Raw genomic sequence first — 8991 nt, 5'->3', positions numbered from 1 at the left:
CCACTTCAGCTTCTTCCTGCCCTGTGCATTGGCCTGCCGCAGAACTAGGCATGCCCACCATATTCCCTCCTGCACTGCATGGGGGCAAGGAGCTGGCAGCAGGGCTGTTTGCAGTGCAGCCTTGACCCAGGCTTAGGGCCCCAGCTGGAAGGGAACCAGACGGTGCCAGGCCTGCGGGGAGGAGTCTGTATCCACCAAGAAGGCTGGAGATGGGGCTCTAATTCCCCTGTGAGGCTTGGGAGGGCAGCTACCCCTAGCAGAGACCCCTCAGCCCCCAAGAGACTCCCTGGGGAATGGGACAGGAACATCCAACCTCCCTCCCCAGCTCCCCTTCAGGCTGGTCGCTGTTGGGAGATGAGGCAGAGCTTCAAGGAAAGGTGCGGTGGGGCAAGGACAAGTCAGTGCCCAGCAGGGTTTGAGGCCTGGCTCCTATCACACCGAGGGCACAATCCTTCTCTCAGGTGGAGCAATGCAGGCAGGCAGTGGGTGCCCGTCTACAGGCTGGGTCTGGCTCCATCCAGCAGTACTGCAATGCTCAGCAGGAGGGGTCACTGCAGGGCTATTGGCACAGGCAGGAGCTGGACCCTTGGATGACAGCCTCAGCCCCCACACAGGGAAGGAGGAGGAAGAGACTACCTGGATGCTCAGGTCCAACTGCCCAAAAGCTCTGGGTGGGCCTAGAGCTGCAGACATCCTCCCTCTCCCAGGCTGAGCCCAAGCTGCAGAGCCAAAGAGCGCAGACCCAGGACAGGCGGGTGAAACCTGGAGGGGAGCGTTCCAGTGCCTGCAGTGACAGGCCTCCCCTGCTCCCTCGCAATCTGCCGCCCCAGCGCCAGCCCACGTCTAGAAGAACCTCTTCTGGCGAGAGTCCGCGAAGGAGATGGACCCGCGTGGGGCTGCAAGGGGCTGTACCGGAGCGTCTTCCATGCTGGGCAGCAGGCCAGCGACCTTGCCAACTTGGTTGTCATCCACCACCACAGCGATCTCATCTGGCCACACTTCATCTTCCAAGACTGCATCTACCAGATTCAGCTCATGGACCTGTTTCTCCTCTTCTGCCTTAGGCCCAAATGCCCAGTCTGAAATATAGGGGAAAGCAGTGGATGAGAAGGGGGCAGGGGCTTCCCCTGCCCTGTGCCAGGGTGGGTGTAAGCAGGGGCCTCTGCCTGGCTTGGAAACAGCCTGCAGCCTTGCTGGGCCACTGACAGCTGGACCCAGGACAGGTGCAAGGTCTATGACAGGCCAAGAATCTGGTCAATGCAAGAGGGATCTCCACCTCCACACCCAGAGCCTGTGCAGAGGATTTTTTGCAGCTGTATGTGCCATCTTCCAGCTGAAAGAGAGGAATGAGGCACCAAGCTACGCTATTTTTAAAGGCTCAAGGGACCCACCCTACCAGCAGGGTGGTTATCCAGGAGCTGCTATCCAAACCCACCTGAAAACCACAGCAAATGTTGTTTCCTCAGCCAGCCACAGCCTCCCTCCCAGGTCCTGACCTACCCCATCACCGAGTGTTACTGTGTGCTGTTGCGTTCCACTCCAGAACTGGTTGCATTTCAGTGGAAAAGGCACCAGTGGCATAATTAAGTGTGGACAAGAGCTCCAGGCACCAACTTAGAGGTGGCATCAAAATGGCAGTCCTGGGAGAGCTCCACTGCATCAGCGGGCTGTGTGCCAGAAGCTCATGCCAAGGCAGCATCACCCGCAAAAGCAGGGTATGATTTGCCAGCTGCATTGCCTGCCCAGGGTGCCAAAACTCCTAGTTATGCCTCTGTAGGGCACTATCCATACAGAGCTGGGGGCTGCAGTGATGTCAGCAACAGGGAAAGGGGCTGGGATCAGTACAGTACTAGATCTATTAGATCCCAGCCTCTCCCCTCCCCCCCCTTCTTCACAATTACTCTCTGGCAAAAATCAATTAGAGCTCACTGAGTATTTTTTGACTAAACAGGTTCTCATTAGAAAATGACGATGCCCCAAACCCCAAATATTGTGGGAACAGCCCAGTTTGGGGAGGAACTTGGCTCGGGAAAAGCTCCCCAGGTCCCAGGCTGGAATTTCTGTTCAAGACAGAGACTCCCTCCCCTGTCCCCTGGCACACACCCAGAGGCGCAGCCCTGGGATCCAGTTGCTCACCTGGATGCAGGAGATGGACAGGAGTCCTGGCCCACTCTGCTCTCCACCCCCGGCCCTATAAGACTCTGTGAAAGGTCTCAGGCTTGTCCTGGTGCAAACTCAGAAAAATGGGGAAAGCTCAGAAATTTTCCTGGGACTGGCAAACCACTCCCCAAGCAGTTCCAGGCCAGTCCTGTCCTCTGAGACCCCAAGTCATTACATGGAGCCACTGCCTGCTGGTCCATGTCTGCTCTTGACCCTGAGCCACCCCCTCCACCAGGACCCATGTGCTGCACACAGAATCCCCAGCCATATCCCCAGAGCCACCTGCAGTGCAGTCTCCCAAGGACACTCACCAGCAAAGTCATGCACCAGGTCCTTGATGAGGTGGCCCACAATGGCATATGCGACAACCACCACGATCAGCGCGGCCATCAGCAGGTACACGACGTAGCGGGGCAGGCGGATGGTGTCCAGGGCAGGGGGCCGGTATTCCACGTACAGCACCCCATCCTCCTCCTCCTCTGGGGCATACTGCAGCAGGCGCCGTGAGCCCAGCACACCGCCGGCTGTGCCATTGCTGGGGTCCAGGCTCCTGCTGCCAGCCAAAAAAGCATCTACCAGCAGGGCAGAATGAGCCATTCCTGACCCCTGCCTGGCTTGGTTTGACTTCTCGTCTTCGCAGCCCTCTGAGATGGCCCCCACTTTTTGCTGTTGCCAACAGCACAAATGGGCCCCTACACCCTAGGCCCTGCTGGCCGGAGGAACAGCCCAGTCAGCCCACTAGCCAGCCAGCAGCTCCACACAAGGTCTCAGTAGGTGAGTCCAGGAGACCGGGCCAGGGTGAGAACAAATGTCCCCACAGCTGGAGAGATGTGGGGAGCAGGGCATCAAATAGCACAGTGGTAGTGGCAGATTGAGGGGGACAGCGCCCTGCTAGTTCAGTGGCAACTCCTCAGGACTGTCCGGTGCATGGGGGTCCCCCTCTGCCTGCCCCCAGCGTCAGCTCAGCACACCCCACGCAAACAGGAGCAAAGCTGGAGCCAGGCAAAGTTCCCTTGGTGATCGAGGTCTGCCGTGCCGTGCACAGCAAGGAGAGGAATTCATCTGGATGCCGGCAGCTCACTCAGGGGCTCTTCCAAGTGTTCCTCCACACACAGCACGCAGGAGAGGGGTGGCCTTCAGCCACATGTCAGGGCAGGCCAAAGGCTGAGCAAGGGGGCAGCCTGTGCCCCTGCCCAGACTGCACCAGGAGGGAGCAGGGTGCTGCCCTCCAGCCACCCTCCAGCAGGCAGCACTCAGCAATAAAAAGACAATAATGCAGCTGCCAGGATGAGCTTAACCCCAGCTAATCCACCGCTGGATCCCAGCCAGCCCGTGGGGGGAGTCGGCCGCCCCCGGCCTTCACACTTTGCCTCTGATGCAATGAGAGAGGAAGGGCAGGATCAAGCCAGGATCCCAACCTGTCTCAAGCACAACTGAATCCTGGGGTGCCAGCTCCCTTGCAGATTGGTGCCCACAGGAGTAGCCCACCAGGGCACAGAGCAACAGGCACTGCCAAGCTCTCTGGTAGCAGGTACATCTGCCCAGCTCCTTCCACCCGAACTGCAGAGACCCAGCAGGGGACCCGTTGCTGCTGTTGCTTTGTGGGCATACCTGGCTCACTCCAACAAAGCCCTGGGCACTGGAGAAAATCCCAAGTTTGGGAATTGGGGTGGGGCAAGAAAAGGAAGCTTTTCCTGACTGCTTCCCCAAGCTAGTCTAAATCCGTCACCTGGGCCTGAATCTCTGGAGCAGATGGCGTGAAATCCAGCCAGGGATGCACTCGGACCCAAGGCAAGAGGATTGCCATCTATTTTTGACACAGGGCTGACAGAGGGCAGGGGTGGGGGACAGGATGAGGGACTCCACGAGGGCAGGGCAAGGCAGCTCTGGAACAGTCACACCTGCCAGGAACAAAGGCTTGTGCACTCAGAAGAGCAGAGTGCAGGGTCAGAGCTGAGCTGGTTTCTTGCTGGTGCCAAGGAGCATGCTTCCCTGTTGGTGTGGGAGAGACACCCTCTGTCCTTCCTGCCATCCCTTTTGCCCCCATTTCCCTGCTCCTAGATTGAAACAAAGAGTATTAAATAAGCAAAGAAAAAGGAAAAAAAAAAAGCCAAGATGTTCCTGACTGGGGAGGGGAGATGTGATCTGCAGTCTCCTGGCAAGCGCGCAGTCATCTCATTCAACTGTAGATCTCATGTGAATTCTGCAGCTGAAATTGGCTGGAGCAGGAGCTTTGCTCACCACCCTCCGCATGGGAAGAACAAGTGGGGGTGGATTTCATGAAGGCCTTTCCTGTCTGGCCCTGGCTGCCCCTCTGGGGCTGACACAGCCCATTCACCAGCACACGGCAACACCGCCCAGCCAACATTCCCAGAGGAGTCCAGGCTGCTATGAATCGCCCAAACTGGAGAAGACAGCCAGCCAGGGGTGTGAGCCTTACAGCTCACCTGAAATGACACTAGCTCTAGGTGTTTGTGAAGCAGCATTTGCCAAGAGCCAGTGTGTAGGCCGTCAGCTAAGCCCTAAGCACAGCAGGGACTTTGCAGCTCAGGGGTTGCACCAGCTTCTCTTCTAGTGCTTCGTACCTCCACATTTGGACTTCATGCCACACTGGAAGTCAAGGGGTGCAGGATTCCCGAGTTCTGGTCTAAGCTGCGCTCCTGTCTGGCTGTGTGAACTAGGGTGAATCACTTCCCCAGCTGTAAGGATTCTGAGAAGAGGGGAGCCCCAAGCTAAGTCTTAGGGTCACTCGTGTGCCAGACAACCGCCCTAAGCCCCAGCACTAGGGCATTAGGCTCTGCCAGGCAGCCCTTCCCCCAGAGAGCACGCTGCAGATTGCACCAGACTTGGTTCCCATTTCATTCCATCAGGTACCAAAAAGCAAATGTTGAAATCCTGACAGCGTCTGTGAATGGGGACTGCTGCAGCCAACTCCCATCTCCCCAACACAGGCCATGGGAGGCAGCAAGGCCCAGGACCAGATTTGTACATCTGAGTTGGCTTGGCCCTGTGGCTGTCACAGAGCTCCTGCATGCCACCCACCTGCATGCCAGCCCCCAAAGGATGACAGGCACTGGAGACTTGCACCTCCCTCCCCCGCAATGTGGGAGGACACCAGAGCTGGACACAGAACGTAGTGGCTGCTCCCAGGAGAATGGCTGGAGAAGTATCAGCAGGTTTACGTGCTAAGCGGATTGAGGATGGAGAATGAATCATAAATGGCTTTTGCCAAGTGAAAAGCATCTGTGAATAAAATGAACACAGCTGCTGCCTTGTGCCCCCTGCCCCCAAGGCAAGAACTGCAGTGCCAGGGCCTAGCACTGGGGTAGCCCAGACAGACAAGCCCAGGAAGCCCATCCTGAGCTGTCTTGCCCTAGGCCACATTGCAGCTGACTCCAAGCACACACCGGTTAGTGCTGAAATCAGGGCTTCCCCATAGGACGACACAAGTGTTTGAGGGCAGTTTGAGGGGGGAGGCAGGTTTGTCATGGGATTCAGCTAGTTCTGTATTCTAAATTAAACCACCTGCTTGGAGCCCTGCTCCCAGCTGCCCTGCACTTGGGGATGCCACTTTGTAGCCTCCACTGCTGACTCTAGCTCCACACAGGCCTTTACTCCGGATTTCATCACAGCCCTGGCTCCCTCCATCAAGTCTGCACTGCCCTATGTTCCCCCACTGCCCTGGGCCAAGGTCCTCCACCCAAGCACATTTAAGTGCCAAGCACCCCCGAGCTAACATACCACTTGGCCCATAGCCCCTTCTCTCTGTTCATGCACTAGGACCCCCTCCCCTGACCTCAGAGGGGTCACATAGGAAACTGAGAGTGTTTCTCAGCAGCCGTCTGTGCAGCAGCCAGTGCCATAAGGCCCCACTCAGGGAGGGAAGCTGGAGCACCACAGCACACTCAGGGTGTGAGCATGGCAGGCTGGACTGGGTGAGAATTGGGCTCCCCTCAGTCCCATTCTAAGGCAGTGGTTCTTGACCATGGGTGGCAGAGATGCTGCAACAGCAAGCATGCACACACCCAATCCCTACTGCTCTTGGCTCCCTAGGCTGCAGCACAGGAAGGAAAAAGCCCCTCAGGGCAGCAAACAGGTGGACTAAGGGCCCCTGACATGTCTGTGGCACTTGTGATCTGGAGCTAGTGCACATGGAAGTGGCTCAAGCACCACTACCAGTGAAGACCACACAAGACATGGGCAGGGGCAGTGGGCTGAAAAACACCAATCCAAGGAACCCGCAGGTCCAGTCATTGCTGTTCTTCATGCTCTGCTGCGTATGGCAAGGCACTCAGGCCCCATGAAGTCAGAGGGAACCAGGAAGGCGCGTCCACCCACACAGGGACAGAGAACAGCCCCACACCTCACTCAAGAGACAAAGGACAGAATCAAGTATTGCAATGCCATTTATTCCCCTGCAGCATCTTCCCACACCTCATCAAAAACAAGCTTTTGGTTTGTTCACAAGGACACCTAGGAATGCTATCTGCTCCAGACAGCGGCTCTAAGAGCCTTACACAACAAAACACCTCAAGACAGCTGTCTGGCATCTCCCTCTTTGGCATACCCAACCCAAGAAGACAGAGCTGTGAAGGGCACTGCCAACCCCCTGCAAATGGCAGGGTTTTGCAGACAGCAGGCAGACATGACGACTCCTGCTCCTAGTCACCAGTCCTAGCATGAGCCTAGCGGGCTCCACAGGGGTATAGTTAACATGAGGCAGTGGTAGCCTCCAGCCCGGGCCCAAACAAAGACTACAGCAATTCCCTCTAACACTAATTTAAAAACTCAGAGATACTGCAGCCAGGCACCCATGCACGGGACTGGCCTTGCTTGGGGGATATAACCCCCAGCTGTTGTTTACAGGAGCTTGGGAACTGCAGCAACCCCCATTGCTGCCTGTGCATAGCTCCTTACAGAATGAAAAACTCAGGCCATGCTTCCAGTTTTACCAGGAAACAGGCTCACTGAAGGGCAACATGAGTCCCCAAGAGCACAGAACTGAGTCTGCAAGGCACCAGGACAACTCAGGAAGATCAGGTTCTTGGCATGGGAGGGATCCAGAGACACAGGCCTGCTCAGTGGCACCAAGTCTATTACAGCAGGAGTGTGTCACTGGGGTAGCCACCAAGCATCCTCTACTAAGCTGCTGCAGCAACTGCTATGAAAGAGAGCTAGCCCCCTGCCAGGCCCATGGCACCAAGGCATGGAGAGAAATACATCACCTCCAGAAAGGCCCATGGGGGGTGGAGGAGAGGGCAGCCTTGCAGCTGAGCTTTACCTGACACACCAAGTACATAATAGCAGCAAAGCTGGAGGCCAGACAACAGACAGAGAACGGAGCTCTGTAAGGATGAATCCCTGATGGCGTAGAGTTCCAGACAACCTTGAGGCAAAGAACAGACCCCTGGAACAACTCCTGTGACACACAAACCAGCACCTTCAAAGAGCAGCGCCCCCTTGAAACAAGCACAGGATCGATCCGTGCCCTGCCTGGAGCTCCTGCCTTGTCTGTATACTGAGCTAATACAGAGCAGTATGCTACTGCTAGGTGCTAGCAGGCTGAAGCTCTGTCCAGAACCCTGGCACCCCCGGGCTCGGATCTGGAGCCTGGCCCATCCCTTAGACTAAAACAAACAAGATATAATAAGTTAGCAGTAGTGGCTGATGCCTGGAACTCCACTGCTCTGCACCATGTGCTGCCATTATTTACACAGGGCAGAGTGACCAGCTGGATCTGGCATCACACCCAGTTTTCTGTGGTGTAAATGGCTGTGCAGGGGTGAAACCAGGCCCTGGGTTTACCCATTCCAGCCACTGCCTTCTGCAGGCGCACGGACCCACAGAGGCAGAAACCCCTGCTTAGCTGGAGGCCTGAAGCTTGCTTAGCCCATCCGCATACTGGAACTCTGTGCTGTTCTCATAGTTGTACATGTCCAGAGCCACCTCACAGCTCTCCCGCACCACCCGCTCCTTGTCCTGGGCGTAAGCCCGCAGGGTCTCCAGGCAGGATGCCTGGGCGATGGATCCCAGTGCCTCAGCACACTCGTGACGCACCATGGGGTTCTCCTCTACTCTTTCCAGCGCAGCGGTCAGCTGGGGGACACAGGCCTCATGCTGCATTTGCCCTAGGACGTAGCCGATCTCATGTCGGAAGAGGGCGCTGCTGCACTTCAGGCCTGTAGAAAGCAGGAAAGGGAGAGTGAAGAACTGGAGCAAACACACCATGAAGGGCCATCAGTATTGCAAAGCATTGTGGGGTGCTGGGCCCCATCTTGCACTGCTGCAACCACTCGTGGGGAAGGCAGCCAGAAAGAGCCCTTCACTAAAGGGGACTCCAGAGCCCAGGAACTGGCAATGGGTGGTGTATGAATGAGTTCAAATCCAGCTCATGTCACCCAGAGGCGTGGTGGTCAACATGAATGAGTCAGGTGGGTCTCAGCCTGCGTCTAACCTTATGGCTTCTGTTGTTGGAGTAAAAGTAGTCAGGGAGGAGGTATTATGTCAGGGTCTCCAAGAGTCTGTCCTGGCCTGGGTCCAGTATTCATATTTTCATCAATAATTTAAAAGATTGGATTGAGGGCACACTTAGCAAAACAAAAGTTTAAGACACACTGGAGGGTAGGACCAGGATCAAGAATGACTGGAGAAATTCCCCCCACCTTCTCCCATTCAAAAGAAGGGAAAAAAAATCAAATGAAATTCAGTGAGGACAAATGCAAACTCCTGCCCTTCAGACAGAACATCCACATGCAAAAAAACAGACTGGCAAACAACTGGCTAGACTGCACTATTGAAGAAAGGACCTCATATTTATTGTGGACCACAGGC

General features: G+C 56.1%; 1 protein-coding gene across 1 annotated transcript in view; it reads right to left on the bottom strand.

Moving 5' to 3' along the window:
• Positions 1-7503: 7503 nt before the first annotated feature.
• DOHH (deoxyhypusine hydroxylase/monooxygenase) overlaps positions 7504-8991 on the bottom strand; it is a 12284-nt gene continuing 10796 nt past the window's right edge. Inside the window, exon 4 of the mRNA XM_019513276.1 lies at positions 7504-8339. Coding sequence (XP_019368821.1) covers positions 8023-8339 — 317 coding nt within the window. The 3' untranslated portion in view covers positions 7504-8022. The remainder of the gene's footprint in view (positions 8340-8991) is intronic.

Source organism: Gavialis gangeticus, unplaced genomic scaffold (assembly GCF_001723915.1).
Source record: "Gavialis gangeticus isolate Ggan-Ray unplaced genomic scaffold, GavGan_comp1, whole genome shotgun sequence".
NCBI classification, from domain to species: Eukaryota; Metazoa; Chordata; order Crocodylia; family Gavialidae; genus Gavialis; species Gavialis gangeticus.
The sequence above is the reverse complement of the archived record's forward strand: the minus strand, read 5'-3'. Positions and strand labels throughout refer to the sequence as shown.